General features: G+C 39.4%; 2 protein-coding genes across 3 annotated transcripts in view; one reads left to right on the top strand and one right to left on the bottom strand.

The window, feature by feature from the left end:
- The first annotated feature begins 306 nt into the window (after positions 1-306).
- Positions 307-7982, top strand: LOC121946948 (rhodopsin-like). Its single transcript, XM_042491790.1, has 5 exons — positions 307-939; positions 1476-1644; positions 1836-2001; positions 3526-3765; positions 7740-7982. The coding sequence occupies exons 1-5, from the start codon at positions 579-581 to the stop codon at positions 7866-7868; spliced, it is 1065 nt and encodes a 354-aa protein (XP_042347724.1). The 5' UTR covers positions 307-578; the 3' UTR covers positions 7869-7982.
- Positions 7983-8842: 860 nt separating this feature from the next.
- The window catches only part of plxnd1 (plexin D1), a 93202-nt gene continuing 74562 nt past the window's right edge, over positions 8843-27482 (bottom strand). The window contains exons 25-36 of one of the 2 annotated variants that reach the window (XM_042491788.1): positions 26964-27162; positions 26157-26303; positions 25835-25991; positions 25371-25474; positions 21931-21994; positions 20652-20686; positions 19208-19312; positions 18871-19034; positions 18629-18776; positions 15871-16011; positions 15681-15755; positions 8843-9858 (exon numbers count right to left, since the gene is read on the bottom strand). In XM_042491788.1, the coding sequence (XP_042347722.1) occupies positions 9742-9858; positions 15681-15755; positions 15871-16011; positions 18629-18776; positions 18871-19034; positions 19208-19312; positions 20652-20686; positions 21931-21994; positions 25371-25474; positions 25835-25991; positions 26157-26303; positions 26964-27162 (1456 nt within the window). In that variant the 3' untranslated portion in view covers positions 8843-9741. Of the gene's footprint in view, positions 9859-15680; positions 15756-15870; positions 16012-18628; positions 18777-18870; positions 19035-19207; positions 19313-20651; positions 20687-20755; positions 20918-21930; positions 21995-25370; positions 25475-25834; positions 25992-26156; positions 26304-26963; positions 27163-27482 lie in introns of those variants that run through there. The other variant, XM_042491789.1, reaches the window with a different exon arrangement.

The raw sequence follows: 27482 nt of genomic DNA, 5'->3' as shown, positions 1-27482 counted from the left end.
CATTATGCAGTGGTTAGGGATTAGGCTTTCACAGATGCAAATAAGTTGGATTGCTCAAGAAATTTCATTTGTAGTTTGTCCACTCTGAACAGTTTAAATCACAAATAGCCTGTTTCCATCTATGCCTTCCCTCCCACTCTCCGCTCTCATCTCATTCTGATGATGCATTGATGCACATGACAGTAATAATGGGGTTCAGAGAGCCATGGCTGTAACCTCTCACCTTGAAAATGCTTATCGTGACGCATAGCTATTTCTGGAGTTTTCTGTAATGCTTTATGTGTGTGTATGTGGGAGAGAGGGAGACTGAGATTGACTGTCTTAATTCCATCTCTGCTAACACTTTGCTCCATGCAAGTCCCTAATCCTACCAGCCTGTTAAAAGGTGCTGCATCACTTCAGGGGGCTGCAGAGCACATCTTTACTACTATAAGATCCATCCCTCTAGCCGTCCTTTCTCCCCTCCGATCACAATACGGCTGCACTACAAGACTCCCTCACTATATTTAATTCTGAGAAGAGGCAAAGACTGATTTATCTAGTGTCAAGGTCTCAGAAGAAGAAAAACATCACCAGCCATGAATGGCACAGAAGGACCCAACTTTTATGTCCCCATGTCTAACAAGACCGGATTGGTTCGCAGCCCCTTTGAGCATCCTCAGTACTACCTGGCTGAGCCCTGGAAGTACTCTCTTCTGGCTGCGTACATGCTGTTCCTCATCATCACTGCCTTCCCCATCAACTTCCTCACACTCCATGTCACCGTCAAAAACAAAAAATTGAGGACCCCACTGAACTATGTTCTACTTAACCTGGCGGTGGCTGACCTCTTCATGGTCATCGGGGGCTTCACAGTTACGCTCTACACAGCCCTGCACGGATACTTCATCTTAGGCGTCACCGGCTGCAACATTGAGGGATTCTTCGCCACTTTAGGAGGTAAGAAATGGGGATTTTAATTGCTTATAAATGTATCTTGTATGCTAACATTTTAAACCTGAGCAAAATGGCTTGATTTCTTTCAAAAACATGGAAAGAAGGCAATGAGCAACTTAAGAATAAATGATTTAAAAATTGGCATAAATCACTTGAAAATAAAAAAGTAGGAAGTCAAGGAAATGACCTGAAAAAGGGGTTTAAGAAATAATAATGCCCTTTTAACATAATTTTGAATAAATAATTAGAAAAATAACCCCTATCTTAAAAATTCAAAATTTACAAAAAAATGTATCTTGCAATATGCAGGACATTTCTTGCCAACCTTTTTCCCATGTTTTCAAAAGAAATCAAACCAATCTGACCAGGGTGTAAGGATTTCAATACTTGTGAAAGGCATCTGAACCTAGCCCAAGAAAATTGATGTTGATCCAGGTTTTACAGGCTTAATAACTCACTTTCATACTTGACAATATTTTTCTAAAATATTGGTAATATTGTAAATATTGTATTAAACCTGCTCTATTTTTTTGTCTCAGGAGAGATTGGTCTCTGGTCTCTGGTGGTTTTGGCGATTGAGCGCTACATTGTGGTCTGTAAGCCGATGACCAATTTCCGCTTTGGGGAGAAACATGCCCTCGCTGGGCTGGCCTTTACATGGATCATGGCCATGACTTGTGCTACTCCCCCTCTGCTCGGATGGTCCCGGTACTGTATGTTTCAGTGTCTAGACTGCTCGCGAGGCTTTAAAGCCATATGAATATTGCACTCATCATTTGCACATCAGAGATTACCTTTTACTTTCAGCACACTTACTCAAAGACACATCTAGAATCAAATGCTGTGTGTGATGGTGTTGATGGAAATTCTTTCGATTATTATTGTGTGTGTGGATGCAGGTACATCCCAGAGGGAATGCAGTGTTCCTGTGGGATTGACTACTACACGCCCAAGCCTGAGATCAACAACACCTCATTCGTCATCTATATGTTTGTCCTCCATTTCTGTATCCCCCTCTTCATCATTTTCTTCTGCTACAGTCGCCTACTCTGCACTGTGCGAGCGGTAAGAACACCACTGCCAGACAAAATATTAATGATACGGATGTGATACCTTGTTTATCATTGTAGAGAAATTCTTTTTTTCTTTTTACCTTTCTCCCCCTCCACCGGGAGAGTACAGCATCACAGAGCGGAGTCCCGGGAGATGTGAGGGATTTAGTGGCTCAAGGACACTTCGGGAGGGCAGATCTTTGCCAACATGGCAGCTTAAACCAGGTCCTCCAGCTGAAGGGCAGTCTGCCTGCTCACGGTGTTGTCCTGATGCCCTCATTAATAATAGTATAACCACATTGATAATGTATTAGCAGTCATGAATAGTTAAAAAATAATGCAGACATTTTTCATAAGAGTGGCTTTAATTTATATTTTATACTAACAAATAAATAACAATGCTAAAGGGGTCGCTTTTAGTGATGAACCTACAGAGAATTATCACCTGAATCTGTAGCTCCCATTGACTATTTCATGTTTATAGCAAAATCTATCTCATGTTTGGCTGTCCAACTAAACTTAAAGGTTCTGTTTGTAATTTTTAGAAAATCTTAGTTATTGGTGACGCTGCTGACCGTTAAATAAACTGCAATGGCATACACAAGGCTGAACGTGATTGACTTAAGTAGTGTTGATAGAATGCTGGAAAAGATATTATAGTTATATTTAAGAATATTTTAGATTTAATATTTCTATATTTTATTTGGACCATGGGCTTCCTGATACCTGCAAAGAACGCCCCAAGTCCTAAAAATCACAAGCTGCTGGAGGCAACTGTGAATGTAGGGGAAAGTCTCAGTTATATAAGTTACATTCAGTCCGTTCACCCATTGGTAATATTAAACTATAAATACATTAGAAAGGTTCCATACAGTTGCTTATCTTTAATTGTTTTGGTTTACCCTCACCCTTATTTTCTGCGGCAGCAGACTCACCGAACAATAGACTCAGCAATTAGTTAATGAACATCATGGAGCATTTAGCAGCTAAAGAGTCTTATATTTCCCTCAGGAGATGGCAAAGACCTATCCCCAGTTTGTGGCTGATGTATTTGCATACAGAGCTAACAACCATTTCTGTGACCTGAATGTATGGTAACATATGAAAGGCACTTAATAGAGCTTATAAAGTCCAAAATAGAGGTAAGACATACAAAACAGTTGCTTATTTACACATCCAGTAATTACAGAGCAACCAGTCTGCATTATCAACCTTTTGTCAATTTTATGTTCACAAGTTTTTTTCTGCTGCCCTCCAAGTGGCCAAACACATCTGTTTTCGCAGGTTTAAATCTGATAAGGCACTGGTCTGTGTGATATGTAATTTGACACAAATTACAGATATATTTGCACACATAATTGGAGAGTTTCACTTAGTAATGAAAAAAATAAGTTTTTTGATTAAAAAACTTCAGTCAGTTTAGTGGTCCAATCCTGAATTAATAAATTATTTTTGTGGTGGGTTGACCCTTTTGTTTACATCTGGATCACAGATCAGTCCTTAAACAAGGTAATAACTTGCATCTGTCTGTCTTCAGGCTGCAGCTCAGCAGCAGGAGTCTGAAACCACCCAGAGAGCTGAGAAGGAGGTGACACGTATGGTTATTGTCATGGTGATCTCCTTCCTGATATGTTGGGTGCCCTACGCCACCGTGGCTTGGTACATCTTTGCCAATCAGGGAACTGAGTTCGGACCAGTGTTCATGACTGCTCCAGCTTTCTTTGCCAAAAGTGCCGCTCTGTACAACCCAGTTATCTACATTCTGCTAAACAGACAGGTATGCGAAGCAAATATCCTGCTTTAATGCTTTGATTATTTTTTATTGAAGACATAGCTGTAGTGAAGGTAGTTATGAAATGCACATCTTTCTCAAGTAGAGAACTTAGGTTTTGAGGTACTTGTATTTTACGAGAGTATTTCCATTTTATGCGACTTTATACTTTAACTCCATCACGCTTTAAATGCAAATTTCAGTTGTCTATTAGTTGTTTGCGGTTCCAGCAAAGACACATTTCCCTGCTAAGCTTCTCAATAGTTTAACTTAAATAGCAGTCTTTATTTTTCTTTTTTTCATACTGCATTAATCATCTCGCAGTCCCTCAGATTTACCCTGAGATCGTACTATCCTTAGATTGTACTACCAAATGGTATATAAATAAGTTAAAACTAGCTCCGTCTCAACCAGCTACAACAGCACTAAACAGTAATGCGGCTAATGCGTTCTTATATTTGTATTTGAAATGGGAAAAACACACAATTGTATCCTTGTCTCCTGAATTTTCATATACTGAATACTGAATTTTCCCTGTCAAGACCTTAGTTGATTATCGACCTGACTCAAATATAGTTTTCGTCAGACATCACTGCTGATACTGATCTAAAATGAACATCAAATACATTCAAAATGTTTGGGGGGTTAGCTCAGTGGGGAAATCAGACGGAAAGGTGTGGAAGGATGCAGATTGAAGTCTTACTTGGGACAGGTGACATTTCACTTTTATGGCATAAATAAAATAAAATGTCGGCTGCTATATCAGTCTGCACTGCTGATATAAGTCATCAGTGATGTACCTTGCTACGAACATTTTTAAAACAGTTTAAAAAACACACAATTTTCTTCTTAATGTTTATATATGGAATACTGAATTTTCCCTTCCAAGAGCTTAGTTGATTATCGGCTTGAACCATACATCAAGCGAGTTTTTTGACAGATGTCACTACTCTTACTGAGATGAATGGGGCGTTGATTGCATACTGGCTCAGTTGGCTGATTGGGTGTTTGGAATGCTGAAGATTGCTGGTTTGACTCTTGTCTGTTATATTACTGTTATTTATGCTATAGTATGATATCAATTTCACAAAAATAAATTCAGCTAGATGTTTGGCTGAGTGGACTAGTGAAATGATTAGTGTGAGATGATTTTGGTTCTAATCCAGCTGGAAACATTTTGCCCTTAAAAGAAGTTAGTTGATTATTGCTGATTCATTTATCTGCTAAATTTTTGACAGATGTTGCCACCGTTACTACACAAAACAGCACATCGATTTCATTGACATATTCTGTTGAAGGTTATGGCTTGGTGGACTGCAACTTTCATTACCAAGCAGGAGATTGCAGGTTCAAAGCTAAGAGGGAACATTTTATTTCATTTTATTTTATTTATGCCGTAAAATATGATTTGGCGGTAGATTCAGACAGTTTAGACACTGACTGTGATATTGCAGAACAAATTAAGCACATAAAGTTGAGTAATGTATCATTTTGGCCAAAAAATGAGGTAAAATGGTCCAGAAACAGGTAAAAGCTGTATTGGCAGTGACGTCTGTCGAAATCAAGAAATATCGACCAGACTCATATATCAGTCGAGTTTCAACAGACATCGCTGCTGATACTAAATTTTGCCCTTAAAAGAACTTGGTTGATTATTGGCCCAATTCATCTATTGATCAAATTTTTAACCAACATCACCACCATCACTACACAAAACACTACATTGATTTCCTCCTCAGAAGATGTCTGAAGGTGTGGGTTGGTGGACTACATCATTAGTTGGAATGTCAGAGATTGCTGGTTCGAATCCCACGGGAAACGCTTTATTTTATTTATGCCGTAAAATATGATTTGGCGGTAGATTCAGACAGTTTACACAGTGACTTTGATATTGCAGAACAAATTAAGCACATAAAGTTGAGTAATGTATCATTTTGGCTAAAAAATGAGGTAAACTGGTCCAGAAACAGGTAAAAGCTGTATTGGCAGTGACGTCTGTCGAAATCAAGAAATATCGGCCAGACTCATATATTAGTCGAGTTTCAACAGACATTGCTGCTGATACTAAATTTTGCCCTTAAAAGAACTTGGTTGATTATTGGCCCAATTCATCTATTGATCAAATTTTTAACCAATGTCACCACCATCACTACACAAAACACTATATTGATTTCCTCCTTAAAAGATGTCTGAAGGTGTGGGTTGGTGGACTATGTCTTTAGTTGGAATGTAAGAGATTGTTGGTTCGAATCCCACGGGAAACGCTTTATTTTATTTATGCCGTAAAATACGATTTGGCGGTAGATTCAGACAGTTTAGACAGTGACTTTGATATTGCAGAACAAATTAAGCACATAAAGTTGAGTAATGTATCATTTTGGCTAAAAAATGAGGTAAACTGGTCCAGAAACAGGTAAAAGCTGTATTGGCAGTGACGTCTGTCGAAATCAAGAAATATCGGCCAGACTCATATATTAGTCGAGTTTCAACAGACATCGCTGCTGATACTAAATTTTGCCCTTAAAAGAACTTGGTTGATTATTGGCCCAATTCATCTATTGATCAAATTTTTAACCAATGTCACCACCATCACTACACAAAACACTATATTGATTTCCTCCTTAAACGATGTCTGAAGGTTGGGTTGGTGGACTATGTCTTTAGTTGGAATGTAAGAGATTGTTGGTTCGAATCCCACGGGAAACGCTTTATTTTATTTATGCCGTAAAATACGATTTGGCAGTAGATTCAGACAGTTTAGACACTGTCTGTGATATTGCAGAACAAATTGAGCACATAAAGTTGAGAAATGTATCGTTTTGGCCAAAAAATGAGGTAAACTGGTCCAGAAACAGGTAAAAGCTGTATCGGCAGTGACGTCTGTCGAAATCAAGAAATATCGGCCGGACTCATATATCAGTCGAGTTTCGACAGACGTCGCTGCCGATTCTAAATTTTGCCCCGAAAAAAATTTAGTTGATTATCGGCCTGATTCATCTATCGGTCAAGTTTTTGACAGATGTCCCCACAGTCACTACACAACCAAAAATGTTGCTTGTGCACAAAATATGTGTTAAGTGGTTTGGATCGGTGGACTAATCCTTTGATTATAATGTGGGATGTTGCTGATTCAAATCTGTTTGGAAATGTTTTATTGCATTTATGCCGTAAAATATAATGTAGTGGTAGATCCATACAACTTATCATGATAGTGCAGAAAAAATAAGGGATTTAAGGTCGATTTCAAGGAGCCATGCTGCCCACATTATAGCTTAATGGACTAAGCTTTTGGTTAAGATGTGAGAGATTGCCGGTTCGAGTCCAAATGTCGGCATCTTTTTTTCCCCCGTAAAATATAATTTGGTGGTAGATTCCTTCATTCACTGATTGTGAATTGCAGAACAAATTAGGCACGTAAAGATAAGTGATATGTAGTTTTACCTGTATATAGCTCTTTGCTTTGACAACTGAATTCAGAGAATTTTCATTTCCTCTGACGTTTGGACATACTATAATATGACACATTTTTTATGACTTTTTTTGTGTATAAAGTATGATATTTTAATGCGATTTTGAATGACATATTATAGTACAACTTTTTTATGCCATTTTTTGGCTAACATACAACACCATGACTTTTACTATGATATGATGACCATGACTGGTATGATAGTATAACTCTTTTGACATTTGATATGACATTTGATAGTTTTTATTACAATCTTTGAAGTTTTTAAATTTTTTAATGTTTCTTTCTTTCTTTTTTAACAAAGTATTCCAGTACAGGCTTATTCTGTGTTACATTCTGCCTATAATCCTTTTGTCATTGGATTGAATTTGACAGCCCCGAATTTAAGTTGTAATGGAGCAATTATATTTTAGGACCTTTACATTTGCTATGTTTTATTCATAAAAAAATGAATACTTTCTTCACCACTGATTGAAGGTTTAACTGTAACATTTTTCTTTTTGGCCTGCAGTTCAGAAACTGCATGATCACTACAGTTTGCTGTGGAAAAAACCCATTTGGAGACGATGATGCTGCTGCTGCCGCCACTTCCAAAACTCAGACTTCGTCTGTCTCAACCAGCCAGGTGGCACCAGCTTGACCCGTAACTCCTCCTCCCACCTCCAATGTCCCATCTGTCCCTGCACACCTTGGGACCCACCACTGCCAATTAGCGCTACGTTCTATTGGCCAATCCTCTGGACTTACCTCTCCATGTGTCTTCACTGCAGCGACGCAACCGCACCTTTGGTGGAACTGACATACTCAAGAGCCAGCATGTGTAATTTCAATCCATTTAATCATGGTAAGTGTTCAGCTGGCTTCACAGAGTTTAAACCGGCATCAGGGGGATGTGATGATCCAACTGAACACATTCCAAGCTCCCTACTGCTCCAAACACATAATCGGTGAAAACAAACCACACCACATGATATCATTCACATAAACTCTTGTTTAAGTACTTGTTGCAGCTATTCATCCCCAAAATGCGCTTTCAACAATTGATTTTATGATTACTTAGACATGAATTTGTTTAGATATCTGAGATGAGCTTTTAAGGCATCAGATGTGGCTTTTCTTTGGTCTCTCTGTCTCTCCTCTTGTCTTGTCATTATGGGGACGACGCAGAGGTTAGTTTGCTCTTGGTATATACTGAGACATGAGTGTAAAACAGATGGACCTGAAAAGAGCCTCTGCAGGGAGAGGTCGCCTCCTGCAAGAGAGTAAATGCATGTGTGGTCGTTAGATGTTAGTGTTTGAATGGACGTAAGAATCTTAAAGAGATACAGGGATATTCTTTTGTTCGTTGTGTAAAGGCTAGGATCTTGTGGAAGTTGTTCTGTGTCCTGCAATAAAAACAAGCTAAATGTCTGCATGACTTTCCCCTAGCTTGCTTTTTCACAGGAACTTTTACAAGGCCCTCTGAGAAGTTCCAGATGCTAGTTTGTGCGCTGTTGGGTGGCAGGCCAGATCTTAATAGTTTTCAAATGTTGTTAAAATATGTTATTTTGTAATGTGCGTAGAAATTAAGCTGTTTGAGATCTAGTGCGACACACATTGTCATCATTAGACACGTTAAAATCCTAAATACTGTAATTTATTTCACAAACTCTGACAAGTCATTTGGCATCACAAATACAGTCTCTCCTTATATTGAGCTCACATTTTTTTTCTCATAAATGTAAATTTCCCTCTTTTAAATCCAACATGAAATTCATTCGTTTTACAAGCACACTGATCAACGCTTCTATACTAATGCAGCTCTTCCCAGTGAACTACATTATATCTGATTTCATAAATTTCAGTCATTTATATTCCTCTCTCCACTCCTCCTCAGCCCATCATCAACCTGCAAAGCACATTGGGACATTTTGTTCAAAGCACCGATGGGAGCGCGTCACCCATCTTCACCTATCACACCTGAGAACATTGCAAGCTTTAGGAGATGGGAGGAGTTTGTCTCGGTCCTTCTTACTCATCCTGATGAACAGGCAACTTGAAAGCATTATAACACATCTATAAATATTGCTATGGACATTATAATACAGTACAGTGCATCATTGGCTCGTTCCCTAAAGAAAAGGGTTCAGTGCGTTAAGATTGCCACCAGGGCTTACTGTAGGTCCCAGTAACTCTTAAGACATCCAGAAAATGCCTCATCTCCAAGCTACTACTACACCTTCCCTCTAAAGTAGCTGAGCCAGACTGAAATTCTGTCTGTCATGGAGAAAGATTGGGAAAAATAGTTTGGCATTCCCACATCAGAGAAGAAACACCTTGCAAATGTATGACGCTTCAGAAGCAAATTTCAGTCCTTTGCCACTTTCCACGCTTCTTATAGTCTGTGGGAATAAAAATGACACTTATGAAGGCTTACTCCTTTGTGACTGACATTCCCAAGTAACAACGTAGGTACAAGAAAGGCAGCTCTCAGCAGGAGAAAGAGATGGCTAGTAGAAAAGACACTGGCAGGTTCAGGCTTCACTGCAGCACTCGTAGATGTTGTCCTCCACGAGGGCAATGACTTGCTCAAACTTGTGGTGAAGCTGAGTGCGACGTGCTGTGGGGTTAGACTCCAGAGCGTTCACCACCTGACGAAGAGAGAAGAGAGAGAGAAAAAAAATAGGACAAGATGGTGTTCAGTGACTGTCAAGCATTAATGGATCAGTTTCTCTAGGCTGGTCAAAAAGTCCTGAAAGACAGCAAAATTTTCAATTCAATTCAATTCAATTTAAAGATGATTAAGCATCTTAAAAGTATTTAAAGCAGTCAGTACCATTTTCTGATCTACTAAATTTTATATCCGTTTTTAAATATGTGCATCTTTGCAAAGATTTGGTGATTGTGGTGGTGTGCGAAAATAATTGTTGTATAGTTGTTAAGTGCTATGACTTCTTTGTTCAAATTTGGAAAAAATGCGACAAGATGAAATTATCTTGCAATTTTGGACGACATGCTATACTATGACTCTTTCATGCAATGTTGGACGACAGGCTATAAAATGACTTGATTTTGCGATTTTGAACAACAAACTATGTGATGACTTTTTTTATGCAATTTTGAGCAACATACTATATTATGACTTTTTTATGTGATTTTGAACAGCATACTAAAGTATGACTTTTTTATGCCATTTCGAATGACATACTATAAGATGACTTTTTTATGCTATTTTGGACAACATACTAAAGCATGACATTTTTATGCAATTTTGAATACAGTATAACTTTTTTATGATGTTTTGGATGACACTAGTATGAGATTTTAGTGCAATTTTGAACGACTTACTATAGTATGACTTTTTTTTATGCCATTTTGGATGACATACAGTGCTGTGACTTTTTTAATGTGATATTGGATGACATGCTTGGTATGAATTTTTATGTGATTTTGAACGACATGTGATAGTATGACTTCTTTATGCCATTTTGGAAGACATAGTATAGTATGACTTTTTTATGCCATTTTGGACAAAATACTATAGTAAGCTATTTTAATGTGATTTTGGACGACATACTATAGTATGCTGTTTTCAGCCATTGTTGTTTTACTATGATGTATCAGGCCTTTTTTTTGACATACTGTACTATGACAAGAAATAATATGTTGTTTTCAGCCAATTTTTCGACATGTCAAAATGTTACCTTTTTTGGACATACTACACTATACCGTTTTTGGTCATTTTTTTCAACATACTATATTACAATGATTTTGCCCTTTTTTCTGACAGACTGCATTATGACGTATAGCAGCTATAATATGTCGTTTTCAGACATTTTTTTACCACGTCAAAATTTGACGGTTTTCAACATACTACATAAAGACGTTTTTAGCTTTTTTTCTGACAATTTATACAATGACATGCTAAAATCTGTTTTGGGTTTTTCTTCAACAATATATGTCTCTACAAGCTATAATGTGTCATTTTCAGCCATTTTTATGAGCAGTCAAAGTTTGGCATTTTTTGACATGCCTTTGTTGCCCATTTTTTGACATGATAAATTATGAACTTTTTGAACTTTTTTGGCCTTGTCTTCCACTTTGTATACCATGGCATGTCTCTACAAGCTAGATAAAGGGGTTTTCAGCCATTTTTATGACATTAAAATCTGACATTTTTCAACATACTATACTATGGCGTGTTGGCCATTTCTTTGACATGCTAAATAATGGAGATTTTGGCCTTTTTTAGCGATTATTTCCCCTTTGTATACTATCACGTACTATACATTTTTGACATACTATACGATGGCGTTTTATGCAATTTTTTTGACATGTAAAACGTATGACTTTTTTTTTTTACCTTTTTTGGCCTTTATTTCCTCATTGTATAATATGACGTGTCTCTAAAAGCTATGATATGCCCAATTTTGCCCAATTTTTTTGACATGCTGAAGAATGATGTTTTTGGACTTTTTCATTTCCACTTAATACACTATAACACCTGCCTACAAGCTATAATATGTGGTTTTCAGCCATTTTTGTGATCGGTCAAAATTTGACATATTTCTACATACTATACTATAGCCTTTGTTGCCCATTTTTTCGACATTCTAAATTATGATGTCTATGGACTTTTTTGGCCTTTACTTCCACTTTGTTTACTATGACATGTCTCTACAAGCTATAATATGTTGTTTTAAGCCATTTTAATGACATGTCAAAATTTGGCATTTTTCCACATGCTATACTATAGCCTTTGTTGCCCATTTTTTCGACATGCTAAATTATGATGTTTTTGGACTTTTTTGAACTTTATTTCCACTTTGTATACTATGGCATGTCTCTACAAGCTAGAATAAGTGGTTTTCAGCAATGTTTATGACGTGTCAATATTTGGAATTTTTCGACATACTATACTATAGCCTTTGTTGCCCATTTTTTCGACATGCTAAATTATGATGTTTTAGGATATTTTGGGCCTTTATTTCCACTTTGTATACTATGACACGGTCTCTACAAGCTATAATAAGTGGTTTTCAGCCATTTTTATGACGTTCTCAAAAATTTGGCATTGATCGACATACAATACTATAGCCTTTGTTGCCCATTTTTTCGACATGCTAAACTATGATGTTTTTGGACTTTTTTTTTAACTTTATTTCCACTTTGTATACTATGACACGTCTCTACAAGCTAGAATACTTGGTTTTCAGCCATTTTTATGACGTGTCAAAATTTGTCATTTTTCCACATACTATACTATAGCCTTTGTTGCCCTTTTTTTTTGACATGCTAAATTATGATGTTTTTGGACTTTTTTGGGCTTTATTTCCACTTTGTATACTATGACATGTCTCTACAAGCTAGAATAAGTGGTTTTCAGCCATTTTTATGACGTGTCAAAATTTGGCATTTTTCGACATACTATACTATAGCCTTTGTTGCCCATTTTTTCGACATGCTAAATTATGATGTTTTTGGACTTTTTTTTCTTTATTTCCACTTAGTATACCATGACACGTCTCTACAAGCTAGAATACTTGGTTTTCAGCCATTTTTATGACCGTGTCCAAAATTTGTCATTTTTCGACATACTATACTATAGCCTTTGTTGCCCATTTTTTCGACATGCTAAATTATGATGTTTTTGGACTTTTTTGGCTTAATTTCCACTTTGTATACTATAGCATGTCTCCACAAGCTAGAATAAGTGGTTTTCAGCCATTTTTATGACGTGTCAAAATTTGCATTTTTCGACATACTATACTATAGCCTTTGTTGCCCATTTTTTCGACATGCTAAATTATGATGTTTTTGGACTTTTTTTAGCCTTTATTTCCACTTAGTATACCATGACACGTCTCTACAAGCTAGAATAACTTGGTTTTCAGCCATTTTTATGACATTCAAAATTTGTAATTTTTCGACATACTATACTATAGCCTTTGTTGCCCATTTTTTCGACATGCTAAACTATGATGTTTTTGGACTTTTTTTTAACTTTATTTCCACTTTGTATACCATGACACGTCTCGACAAGCTAGAATACTTGGTTTTCAGCCATTTTTATGACGTGTCAAAATTTGTCATTTTTCCACATACTATAATATAGCCTTTGTTGCCCTTTTTTTTGACATGCTAAATTATGATGTTTTTGGACATTTTGGGCTTAACTTTATTTCCACTTTGTATACTATAGCATGTCTCCACAAGCTAGAATAAGTGGTTTTCAGCCATTTTTATGACGTGTCAAAATTTGGCATTTTTCGACATACTATAACTATAGCCTTTGTTGCTTTTTTTTTTTGACATGCTAAATTATGATGTTTTTGGACTTTTTTGGGCTTTATTTCTACTTGGTATACTATGGCACGTCTCTACAAGCTAGAATAAGTGGTTTTCAGCCATTTTTATGACGTGTAAAAAATTTGGCATTTTTCGACATACTATACTATAGCCTTTGTTGCCCATTTTTCGACATGCTAAATTATGATGTTTTTGGACTTTTTTTAGCCTTTATTTCCACTTAGTATACTATGACACATCTCTACAAGCTAGAATAAGTGGTTTTCAGCCATTTTTATGACGTGTCAAAATTTGTCATTTTTCGACATACTATACTATAGCCTTTGTTGCCCATTTTTTCGACATGCTAAATTATGATGTTTTTTGGACATTTTTGGCTTTTATTTCCACATTGTACACCATGACACATCTCTACAAACTATAATATGTGGTTTTCAGTCATTTTTATGACGTGTCAAAGTTTGTAATTTTTCGACATACTATACTATAGCCGTGGTTGCCCATTTTTTTCGATACGCAAAATTATGATGTTTTTGGACTTTTTTTGGTCTTCATTTCCACTTTGTATACTATGGCACGTCTCTAAACGCTAGAATAAGTGGTTTTCAGCCATTTTTATGACGTGTCAAAATTTGGCATTTTTCGACATACTATACTATAGCCTTTGTTGCCCATTTTTTCGACATGCTAAATTATGATGTTTTTGGACTTTTTTGAACTTTATTTCCACTTTGTATACTATGGCACGTCTCTACACGCTAGAATAAGTCGTTTTCAGGCATTTTATGACGTGTCAAAATTTGTAATTTTTCGACATACTATACTATAGCCTTTGTTGCTCATTTTTTCGACATGCTAAATTCTGATGTCTTTGGACTTTTTTGAACTTTATTTCCACTTAGTATACTATGACACGTCTCTACAGGCTAGAATAAGTGGTTTTCAGTCATTTTTATGACGTGTCAAAATTTGGCATTTTTCGACATACTATACTATAGCCTTTGTTGCCCATTTTTTTGACATGGTAAAGTATGATGTTTTTGGACATTTTTGGCCTTTATTTTCAATTTGTATACTATGACAGGTGTCTTGTGACATTTATTATACTATACGTGTTTTTTCGACATTTTTCATGACATTGTATAAGTTTTTATGAAAAACTATACTATGAGTTTTTTTGATAAAATACTATATTAGTTAAAGTGTTGCCAATGTAACAGGCATATTTAAGGTGGCGATGAGGTGAAGTTTTTTGGCAAGAAAAAAGGTCTTAAATGGAACTTAGAATGTCTGCTGAGGGAGAGGGAAGAAATCAGCCACCTGCCTGGACATAGAAAGTTGAGCGAGAGAAAAGGGAAAGCAGCAGAGGAACAAGTGAAGTGCTTCAGCCTCTTCTCCAGCCTTCACGCATGCCTCCACACCACAAAAGCCTTTGCTCTTCACATATTTACAAAACCCACATCTGCTCTGTTTTTCATGCCCAATAGTTGTCACGGTGTCAGTGGGATTTATGGGCTCTTAGCAGCAGTGTGCTATGAGGCAGAGCAAACTGAGCTGGTGCGAAAGAATAGGCAATCAGGGGCCATTCACAGAGCTCTGTGAATCGGAGTCTAAGCCCCTGGCCCACGTCAGTACAGTAGCATGACAGAGGAAAGCAGCTAAACGGTATTATCATGAGAGTGCTCCATTAAGGCAAGTCACCACTGACTAAGCCTCTCCTGAGAATAGTCACAGCAGTGCGGGAACATTGGGGGAGGACAGCAGGGGCTTGAAGAGGGCTAGTTCTAAGAGAAACACAAAATATAAAGCAGCAACTTAACCGTGTCATTTAACAGATAGGGGTGATGGGTAAAGAGAGGGTAAACAGCATGTTGTTTGCTTTAGGTGAAAGGTATATGTGGGCTGGAAGGAAGGATTGGACACATTAGATGGTGGCTGCTGCTGGGAAGATGAGGCAATTAAGGGACAGGCTGTAAGAGTGTTTACAGTACATCTCTCAACATGCACATGATCTTCCATGCTGATAAGTCATGCTCTGATAACCATCTGTACAACTTAAAACAGCAAAAGGGGTTGACTTAGGTGCAGAGGGCCAGTTTAAACATGAGTAACAAATCTAATCTGAATCTAAGATCATAAACACGGTAAGAATATCGTCTCTTACCTGGTTTCTGTATCTCTTGGCATATTTGTAGATTTCCGTCAAGGCCAGGTTGGTGTTGAATTCATTTCGGTATTTCTACAGGACAAAAAACAGCCTTAGATTAGATTCCAAAATAAAAGTTGTGTATGATTGCAGAGTTTTGTGGAGCTAGATAACAAACAAAAAGGGACTTCGTTAACACTTTACTCACTCGTGACTCCTCAGCCAGGTGAGCGTTCATCTCCTGCTCACTCAGAGGGGCCATATCCTGTATCTGCTGGTAGTAGCACTGCACTCTCTTCTTATACTCTGGGATTTCCTTTGCATACAGCAGCTTGTTGGTAGGGGAGTCCTGAGAAGAAAAAACACATTTCAATTGGGACAATTTTAACCATTTATTTGCATTTTAGTTCAGCTGTGTGCCTCTGCCCATTTGATGCCGTGGTACAAATCTTAGTAAGTGTGACACAAACTGTCCTTGAGCTCACTAACCCCCTCTGGCACAGAGTGAGACACGCAACATTGGATGAACATGAACACATGTTAAAAATGCTCATGTACAACTGAATGCTATAGCAGGAGGAGGCTAAAAGCGACGCTCCTCTCAGGGTGAATAAATAATTTAGCACTGGAGCTCAGTCTTGAATGAAGAGGTTTGTAGTGCAGTCTGCAATCAGATGCTTATGTCCTAATAAATAGCTGTTAGACTGAATGTCATTTGTTGATGACCAACTCTAAACCAGCCTAGAGTGAGACAATGGAGGGAGGGAACCGTTTCCTTTCTGCACAACAAAATTTCAGAGCCAGAGAAGGAACATTCCTGTCCAAACAAAACTCCTTCATACCTCCGCCACTTTCTCCACACTCACTTCAGCCTCTCGCACTGGTGCTTATTCAAGCAAGAAGAAAAGTAGCAGGGCTAAGAGGTTGTGGGCACACTCGGGTTTTAGTGGTGACTACTGTTGCGAGCGACTGTGTGTAGGCCTTTGTGTGCTGTGTGTGAGAGAGAAAGGGACAGAGGGAAAGTAGGACAGGGGAAAAAGAGACGGCCAGCCTCAGCTTTCAGCATCAGTGAATGTGCTTACAGCGCACCTTAATATTTCTATGTGTCATGAGTTATTTGTGTCACCTAATGTGTGTGTTTGTTTGCATGTGTGTGCATGTTTTTTTTGTGTTAAGGTGCTGGGGGAGTGGAAAGCCTGCAGCGACACTCGCTCCTTGTGATAGGGAACCCTGTCTCTTCCTTTCCACAAGGTCACTTCCTGCTGCTTGCCCATCTGCCTGGTAACCCCCCTGTGACCCCGTGGCCCTCCACGTCTGCATCTCGCCAGATAAGAGGGTTTCCGTGGAAACAGCAAGCGTTGCTTAGCCTCCCAACCCTCTCTCTCTCACCCCTGCTGTGCTCCTGCTAATCCAGACCCTGTACCCTTTGCCACCCTGTCCCGAGGACATCACATGCACAAACAAGCTACGGTAAACACTCGAAGAAGAGGTATGTCACGCCAGTCTCCTTGACCTGAGAGAATGTGGCCATATCCTTGAACCTGGTGACTTCACAATACGTGCACAGCCAGATGTGACATGTTAATGAGGACACTGCAGAGTGTGCATAAAGTCTCACTGCTGGAGGTTTTGTGTATGACTTCCCATCCATAGGTATCTCCCTGCCCGCACGCACATGTGAATATTTCAGATGTGAGTGTGCTGGCTCTTTGGCACTGAACTGAAGTATATAAATCAGACTGTTTCTCAGTGAAAGAGGAGCATCATTTGATGAGTCCTCAGCTCCCTCCAGGGAGGAAGCCAGTCAGAGAGAGACAGGAAGCAGAGCGTGCTCAGGGTCACGGTGTCTGAGGGATGAGACGGATTTGTGAGCAGTGAGGACATTGACATGCAAGCACACACACACACACACACACACACACACACACACACACACACACAGAGAGAGATGCCGACAGACAGACAGACAGACATATGCACGGCTGAACACACACACACACACACAGCACAAAAAGAGATCCCTGGTGCTCATGACCTTGGATCAGCCGACTCGGCTGAAACAACATGAGGAGAGGTAGATGGAGCTGACAGTCTGAAGGTTTAGGGATGAGGGTTCACATGGGGACCCGAGAGGTGTGTGTGTGGCCAAACTCCCACAGAGATGTGAAGCAAAGATACTGCGTGAGGTGAAAAGGACAGGAGTGTCAAAATGTGTCCGCCTTCTCAGAGTTATAACTCATTCAATCCTTCACGTACATTTTTTTATTTAGTTGATTTACACATCCAGATTATATTATAATCTCCAATGTACATCACAAATAAACATCCATAAATCCTCTTAGAAATCAGAGGGAAATCTAAAATTACCGCCTCGTGGTTGTATGCCTCTGTGAACCATTCAAGTTGTAGTTACAGTTTTGAGCCATATCTGTGAAGACACTGAAGCTTCATACACATATTCAACCTGACAGCACAGATGATGTAAGCAATCAGCACAGTTTCAAGGTGGACACCAAAAATAGGTGTCACCAATTCAATATCTGACCAAATGTCTCTCTTTCTGTTCCAAAGTTATGGTGTTGAATAATGGCCAGAAAAGTGTTTTGGCAGAACTTTATGACATCATAGTCAAGTTGACCTTTGACGTTTTGGATATAAAAGATCATCACTTCATCCCTTTTATCCTATTAGATATTTGTGAAAAATTTGGTTATGATGTTGGTTATATGTTAAAAAAAGGATAGTTATATGCACGTTGCGTAGGTGCAAAACCTTCAAAAAACAGTAGGTAATTTGGCATACTTTGGATAACTATAGGCTAGAAAACCGCAAACTGAGGCACATATGTCACTCACATGTCTGTGAGTGCAGCTCTGTCAGTTTTGTCTAATGGGGAGCCCACAGTGTCAGACTTTGAAAACCCTGCAACACACAAATAGACAGATAAATAAGAAAGATAATCTCACCTTTCCAAGCTGCAGGTCAGAAATAGAGCAGGCGTCTATAAAGGCCTGGGCGATGACAGACAGACAGGCGTCCATGTGATCCGTCTTATCAATGTCAAACACAAACTGAGGATTCTTCAGGATGTTCACCCAGAAACGCAGAGGTAAACTGCACAGAGAGAGGAAAGATAAGCTCCTAAAGCCTTGCACTTGCACAGCGAGGTCACTGAAAGCGACTTTAATCACCGGGTTTAGATGTCTACCTGTTGGTTTTCCAGATGTGCAGGGTGTCTGGGTCTGTGATGCCCCGTTTGTCAGCCTGCTCCTCCAAGAAGTCAAAAAAGTATTTGACAGCCAGAGGGGGGCGATCCGGAGGGATGCTGAGGATGGCTTGAAAGAGGTCATCCAAAAACTTCTGAAGAGTTCCCTGTGGAGGAAGAGGAAAAGGGCAGTTCATGCATACGAGAGAGATACAGTTTCATGGGATGTGGGAGTTTCAAGTTGGCTAATATGGAGCATGAAAACAAGAAATAGAAAGATGACTTAGATATCATGCTGTCACTTTGTGTTGACAAACAGTCTCATGTTTCTTGTGTTCACCTTGGTTGACAGCAGGCGTGTCAGGTAGATTTCAGGCAGGACCTTCTTGCGGTGGCTCTGCCTGTGTGACCTCTTGGTTTCCATTAGCTCATCATGAGGTAGGACCTGAAAAACCAGAGGCCAAATGTCAACATACTTCAAACAGGTTGAAGTAATAAACCCTGTCATGAAAATCTCAATGAGTGCTTTACTGTCTCGGCTGTCTAAGTTGTCAGACAGGGGATTTTCTGTTTCTTGCATTAGACACATGATCCAGAAACCACATCAGGGTATTTTGAAGCGCTAAATAATACACAGAATTGAGGAAATGATGGTAGGTTGGGAAATTCTCTGGTTGCTGTGTACAGGATCACGTCTCTGACTTGCTCTTACAAGTCTAAGTAGGGGCAGAGGTGGATAAAATACCTAAAAGCCATACTTGAGTAAAAGTACACATTGCTAACCAGAAAATGACTTTGGTAGCAGTTATGACCACCTACTACAATATTACTTCAAGTAAATGCTGTTATTAAAAAGCAAGCAATCCGAATTTTTTTATTTTTATTTTTTCTAGCTTTCACTACTGTAAAAATGGAGAGCACATTGCACTTCAATAAAAATGAGCCTTTTTTTTTTTTTACTTAAAGGATTTAAAGGACAAACGTTTTCTCTCCTATTCCAATGTCTCCTTCTCCTGTCCTCCATTCCTCCCTCTTTTATGGTAAATACTAAAATACCTTGGTGAAATGTAGTGTCGTAAAAGTGGACATTATATTTAGGAAATGTTGAGGAGTGAAAGTTGACAGAAATATCAAAACTCAAGTTAAGCATAGATACTCCCAAAAAATACTAAAGTACTATAACAGTTTTATATTATTATCTTCTCCAATTATGTTTATTGGCTTTTTTGTTCATTTTAATTAAACAGAACAAACATCATCCACAAACCCCATCCCATCCAATCCCATCCCACATAAAATATTTTAGGCAAAAGGAAAAACTAAGACAAACATATCAAATACTACTAATAATAATAATAGTAATAATAACAACAACAAAAACAAGTTTTTAACAAAGTGATAGTACTTAATTACATTACACCACTGTTCAGTGGTGGGGGGGGGTGGGGGGGCAGTCAAAATCCTCCTACTTGTGTCAAAAAAGGGACCACAGAACTGTCCTGTAAAACTAACTATTCACCCGGCAAATTGTGTTCCAAGGAACTCATTATTCCAAAGTCAAAGGGCCCATATCTTGGCTGACGTTTATAAAAGAGCTTAAGCAGTATTAGTGCTGTCATGTCCTCTCAGCAGCTTTCCTTTTCACCTCCAGTCACCCCCCCATTCTCTCTGTCGTCATGCCTGCCCCGGGCTGACTAACTGTGGCACATACAGGGAAAGCTCTGGTAATAAACTCAGAGGGCACTTATAGAAACATTCTGATTACCTATGAGGGGATTACTTACCAAGTGTACATACTTCTCTGTATCCAGATCTTTAACTAGGGAGAAAGAGAGAGAAAAAAGCACGAAACAATGTGCAATCAGCAAGGTGGAGACCTGAGAGAATGAGAGGAGACAAGAGGAGGGAGCACAGAGGAGTGTGACAGATAGGGAGGGAGAGAAAAAAAATGCAAGAGGGAGATTGACAGGAGAGCGAGGGAGATAGAGTACATGGGAGAGAGGAGAAAGTGATTAAGGTGGACTGTGGGCTGGTAGGGGAGGGGAGCTGTCTGAGAGAATGAAAGAGAAAGATTACGAGTGAAAGGAGAGAGAAAAGAGAGAGATTAGGGGAGACAGACACACAGAGTCTGTGATTGGTTCTGGAGCCGGTGTAATGAGATGGTAATGCTCGGCCAGCGCTCAGGAAAAGCATTAAACCTTGCTGGTTTATATATAGATCTAAACAGAAACACACTCGTGCACATGCATGAACTCGTATACATGTACGCATGTCCAAACATAAGCTCAAAGCAAACAAATACAGTAAATTATTGCACACACGCACCAGCAAAAACAAAAGCATTTGTGCAGACACACACAACAGCATTGTGAGCGTGTGCTCATTACAGCCGCCTCTGCCAGAGATGCTCCTGCCCAGCGGGCCCCAGTCCAGACCCTCAACACTGATCACAGGCAGGCAGGACAGTGTTTTATATTAGCCAGGGAGCACTACAGGCTCATAACACCCCCTTGACGCTTTGAAGCCGGAGCCAGGTTTGGTCCACATAAGCCTATTTTTGGCCCAGTATGAATGAGAGGAGAGGCTTTGATGGACAGAGCCCGAACAGAACTGAGCTCTGGTCTGGTACTGATTATGTAAGGTAGACCCCAGACGAACGGATGGACAAGCCCATTAAAAGCTGTATGTAAACTCATCTGTCAACAGGCAGCGCAGTCATTATATTGCGGATCGGGGCTGGACAATGGGCCCACTTGTGTCACATTTTTTCCCACAAGCTGACATTTTGCTAATGGAGTACATCTATAACGCAGAGCTCTGAATGAAGCAGTAGCATAACTCCTGGAGTGTCGTGATTTATTAGGTGCGAGTCTGTTTAGATGTCCGCTGTGTCGTTCTGGGACAAGAGGGTGTGTGGTTTCATGCATGTTTACATGAGTGTATCGTGTTCTCGTGATCAGCTAAGCATGTGCCGTTTCCTGTGATCGAGTGAGTGCGTGTATTTATCCAAGTGTGTGTGTGTGACAGAGCGACAGGGAGTGGGTGTGTTTGAAGGTGACGTACCTCTCCCCAGGGTGTTCTCTCGCTTGTCTTTCATGCTCATGGCCAGTGATGCCCCCTCTGGGATCTGTGAAGGAAGAGAAGAAGAAGGAGGAGGGAGGGAAGAAAGACGAGAAAGGACAGAGGGCACGGGGTCAGGGGTGAGCTGGGGTGCACCAGAACAGCATCATTAAGCATGCCCTCAAGGGGAGCACAGTGTTGAGAGGTGCGTATGTTTGTGTGTGTGCGTGTGTGTCAGTCTTTTGTGCATCAAGAGTGGTGGCGAGTCTGCAGGAGCCTGGCTGGGCTCATTAAAGTCAACCCGCAGTGAAATGGATTGAACAGCTTTGCCAGTGAACCCAGACTGTTAGTACACATTGCAGCTCACTGCTTTCACAGCTCTGTCCCCATGGCTCAGCAATAACTAAACAGAGCACTTAACAAGTACAGGTAAAGGGTCGGAGGTCAAGGGTCACCGAGCAACTGTTTACCCAGGCACAAATGGACGCAGACATAAACAAACACATAACTGCATTCTTAGTGGGATACAGGACAGGACATTTCACTTGTTGCTTGGATATTTTTCTTACCATTTCTATTACAAATATAATCCATAATAATTTAATTTTCTGCATTATTGTTTAATTGATGAATGTATATGTAATAAAGAATGTGTATGTACGCATATTATCATTATTTTTAGTAGTAATGCATGTTAAAGTACATTTACTGGATATGCAAATGATGATTAATTAATTTCCAGCATACAGTGCCCCAGGGCACTGTATGCCCAGTGCCTCTGCATGGAAGTTAGCTTTGCCCTGGTTCCCTCCTCAAAAAGCTGATGGGATTTTTGCTTTTGGATTGCTGTAGAAAATAAACTCTGTGGTAAACAAATATTCATAATACTTACATGTGAAAGTATTAAAACTCTCACTCCAAAGTGGCAAAGGGTTCTTTAAATGAGCCATCAGGACTTTCTTGAAATTGTGATGCTGTATCAAAGTTAGAAACTGCAGCTACAGTGCCATTACAGTCTCCTGGCTGCAATGAGGGTGCTGAGACGCCAAGAGCACAGATGTGGAAAACCCGGAAACATTGACCAATCAGAGCAGATTAGGCTTTTTAGGGAGGGGGCTTAAAGAGACAGGTGCTAAATCAAAGTGATTCAGACAGAGGGTGAATTCAGATATATTCAGACAGACAGCATGAGAAAGTTGAGTTTTTCGAGCATTAAAGACTCTTTTTCCACAACAAAAGATTATAAACTACTTACAAATTCTTACAGCAAATTGTTCTTATTCCCTCATTGAAAAAATCCAGAATCTATATGTATAGATATATTGTTTATTTTGAACGTTTAACTGCTGGACACTAGTCTCCTTCTGGTCTATTCTCAGAGTTTGTGCAGTGGAGGTTTCATGCTTCCACATTACACTTCTCCATCAACAGATGAATGTGTAAAAAAACACATTTCTGTATTGAGGGAGACTATTTACTAACTGAACAAATACTTTGCAATTTACACTGGCACACTTTAAAAGATAACTTTCGAATAATTAATTTATTATTGTAAAGTACTAGGCCATGTACTTGGTAAATTTAAACTACTGCTATTAATGACTATGTCTAACAGTTAACACAACATGCAACAAATCATTTAAGAGCCCCTTCATTGGAAAAAAAGGGTTTTGCTTATTTTTTACTTACTACACTTGAATGTTTGACATTCACTGTGCAGAATGACATACTGTATGTGCAGAGTTTGTTTTTACATTAAACTGCTTACCTCTATGCTCACCTTAAAACTGAGTTTAATACATCTTCATACTTTCAAGCATGATTTTATGACATCACAACTAATTGGAAGCCAGTCGTGATATAATATGCAACTTACTCAAATGGGATTTGGAAACTTGCACAGAGAATGGACTTTTCAGGAAAGTAAGAGACATATTGTGTTCAGTATTTTTAAAAAGAATTCAAGGTTGTGTATGCACACCAGAGACATGGTGTCAGGTGCGTAGGCAAAAAAGCAAAAACAATTTCAAAAGTAAAAGGCGCCCACACTCTGAATAGATCCTCCCCAAGAGACAATTTATTAAGTACAACTACGACATCATAATTGTTAGGTGCATATTACCTGATAAAGACATAATGTCAAAACATTGTAACTTAATAAATAATCTTTTAGGGGACATCTGCTCATTGTGTGGGCTTCCTTTTCTCTTGAAACTTCTGAAATGAACAATATTTGCATATTCATAGATTCTGGGTTTTTCAGTGAGTTAAAAAGAATTTTAAGAAGGTAGGTAATCCTTTTGGTGGAAAAAAGACAAAAAATCTTAAGAGTAGAGCATTTCTTCTATTTTAAATCACTTTTTTCTGGAGGGGATCTTTAAGTTGAGTATTAACATGCATCAGTGATGAAACCATGCAACACAATTACTGTTAATCAATAAATCACTAATTTGAAATTTCTATATTGTTTTCATTAACATTTTTTAGAGGCGCTGTGCATGACATTCAGAGCATATCTATCATTCAGAGATTGTCTGCACACAGCTCTCAACATAGTGGTGGTAAAGCTTATTATCAGCAGCTAACAATACTCACAGAGTGAACAGTGCTAACAATGGCAACAGTGCTTACAGAAGGGCTCCAGAAGCAAGTTAACCCCATAGACCCACATGTTAAAGGCTCAACTTTACAGCAGAAATAGGTCATTTATAGGTAATTTCAGCATTCTTGAAAACTGTGCTTTTATATAAGTCCCCCTTTTACATTTTTATTAAGGCTTAAAGTTACGCATAATTTAGGGCGTGCTGTTTTGAGCGACAGGCTGTCTGCTGATAGTGTCCTCAGCTTCTCAGTCAGATCCACCTCTCGCTCCTCCACAGCTCCAACCTTTTGCCCAGAAATGGTCACTTCTGGTTCTAAACAACTGAAATGCCGAACACGAGGCTTCAATACCAACAAAAAAAACATAACACAAACAAATGGCTGGAACTACAGTGGCTATGTCCATTATTTAGACAGTCTATGGTTTGCATAGCAAATAGCTGTTTGTGTCTATTTAAATGCTCTGAAGGTCACTTACAGCTCCTTTAAACATTACAGTTCTCAATAAGTTAATGTAATAATTACACAAACTGTGAAAACTGTGTGCCTAAATGCAGAATCTGCATAATAAAAAGATAAAAGTAGCTACTCTGCTACAGCTCTGCAGCAGTAAATGACCTGTACATAAGAGAAACATCACACCACAGCAGACAGAGGCTTCCATAACTAACTGTGCACAGCCACACGGAAACAGAGAGCATCCTCCTCCCACCCATGGACATCCAGTGACACCATTTACAAAGAGTTTTCACCTTCAACACCCCCACTGCTGCTGTTACAATATCAGGCATATACAGGTACACCATTACAACACCTACCACAGTGGTCTCACACAAACACACCTGGTAATGGAAGACCGTGTTGAGTTTCTTCCTGCCATCTTCCATCACTGAGGAGTTATCCAGGTCCTGCAGGAGCTTACTGTTGCTGCCAGAGTCGAACCACTCTGCAGTGGAAAGAGACAGGACAAGTGAGGTGAGTGTTATTAGACAATTTCATCCTAAATTTGGAAAAGAATATGCGAGACAGAGAGCAGCCGTGCTCTAATGCTCTGTGTCACGACCTGTGGAAATATTCTCGGGCCATTAATCAAATCAGCTCTGCAGGCTCCGCAGCTTTTGAAAGCAATAACTCTTTGTGATTATGACTGCACACTCTCCTCCATGCATTCTGTCATTTATTATATTGCAGCCTCAGGTTAGTTGAGCTTCATGAGAGGAATTGACCTTTTGCAAAGGAGATTACTATATCTCAGAGGGCCGGGGAGGGGAATGGATGAAAATAATCAGAGAAAATATGCTCTTACCCAGGTCTACATCCTCTGCTCGGGGCCACTGGGAGAATGGCAGGTTTTTATAAAAGGCTTCTAGGATTTTTTCCTTCACCTGGCAGATTGTGTCGGTGTTCATGACCCTGACAGACAGCGAGTCCATGCCACAGCCCTGGAAGGACACATTGATGTTCTGCAAAAATAAACAGAGAGCAATGTATTTCAAACTTTGCAAAGTTTCAATGTAAGTGAAACTTTTTCTCAGTCAACTTATTCAAACGTGCAAGTTTTACATTGACCTCTGAGCTCTAATAAGCTAAACAGAGAATGTGAAAGATGATCATGTGAAGCATTAGACCTGCGGCTTAGCTTCAATGTTCTCTCGGAGCAGCCACTCCTCATTGAGGGTGTAGCGGGCCTTCCCTGTGATGGCGTCTATGGAGCCCTTGTTGATCTGCTGCTTGATTGCACACAGCAGCAGGAAGAAAGGCTCACCCACTGTTTCCTGAAGATGGAGAAAGAGCGGCAGAGTCAAAAATCAGATATGTGGTCATTCTTTTTAATCAAGTCCATGGATGGAACAGGCCTACCAGGCCCAAGCCCAAGGACCCCCTGACCTTCACCTGCAAAATGTTGCTCAAATGAACAGGCACTGACCAGGACAAGACTCAGAAAGACCACAAAGAAACACATTGGTACTATACAGAGACACAAAACAGCTACAAAGAGAGAAAAACAAACAAAAATGACAATAGAAAATAACCTCACAGGGACACAAAATTATTTCAGGAAGAAACATAATGATGACCTCAAAAAGACACAAACTAACCTCACAAAGACAAAAAAGACCTAAAAGACACACAGAATAACTACAAAGACATAAAACAATCAAAAAAGACAAACATAACATCACAGAAAAATAAAATTACCTTACAGAGACATGGAATGAAAAAGACAAAAAATAACATCAGAGAGACACAAAATGACCTAAAAGAGACATGAGCCATTAAACAACAACAAAAGCAACAAAAAAGAGGCAAAACCACCACAAAGTCTGTGTGTCTTGCTCCTACATTAGAGAGATGGTGGGTCCTTTTGCGTAACTGTGCTCAGTGTCACATAATCCACTCATGATCAACTGCCTCATAACTTTTATCAGCCTCACCTTGAGGTAGCTGTACATGCAGATGGACATCCAGTTGGTCAGCATTTTCTCCACAACGGACTCAGTGCGCCGCAGCATCAGTTTGGGGTTCTTGGAAGCAGAAGCATCAATCAGGTCCACCAGCAGATCTTTCATGATGCTGGTGTAGTACTCGAGTTTACCATGGAGGGCGATGGTGAGCAGAGACGCCAGGCTGCATCTGAGGGGTGAGAAAACAGATTAACAGAGGAGACAGATGAGCAAAAACACACTCTTGCAAACATGCCCTGTCAGTGTGTGTGGTCAGTGGAGATTTAAAAATAACTACATTACAGAAAAAACAACAAGGTTTGGTGCTCCCCACAGCACCTGTGACTGCAGAGCCAAATAAAGGGCTGATCTAATGCAGGGAGTGTCTGGATGAGTAAGTCCAGAGGTGCAGGGGATTTCCCTAACAAAGCCCCTTTAATCCGAAAGAAAGGGGCCACATCAGTCAGTAAGTGCTGACGCTAAGCTGGGACGGGGATGTGGTCTTGCCTC

The sequence above is a fragment of the Plectropomus leopardus genome, chromosome 8 (genome assembly GCF_008729295.1).
Source record: "Plectropomus leopardus isolate mb chromosome 8, YSFRI_Pleo_2.0, whole genome shotgun sequence".
NCBI classification, from domain to species: Eukaryota; Metazoa; Chordata; class Actinopteri; order Perciformes; family Serranidae; genus Plectropomus; species Plectropomus leopardus.
This window is presented reverse-complemented; position numbering and strand designations above follow the sequence as displayed.

What these genes read in the sequence shown, in the direction of transcription:
- LOC121946948 (XM_042491790.1), top strand. Translation starts at nt 579, where the DNA reads ATGAATGGCACAGAAGGACCCAACTTTTATGTCCCCATGTCTAACAAG. An exon ending in CCTCTGCTCGGATGGTCCCG is followed by an intron (nt 1,645 to 1,835) that starts GTACTGTATGTT and finishes GTGTGGATGCAG; the next exon opens with GTACATCCCAGAGGGAATGC. An exon ending in ACATTCTGCTAAACAGACAG is followed by an intron (nt 3,766 to 7,739) that starts GTATGCGAAGCA and finishes TTTGGCCTGCAG; the next exon opens with TTCAGAAACTGCATGATCAC.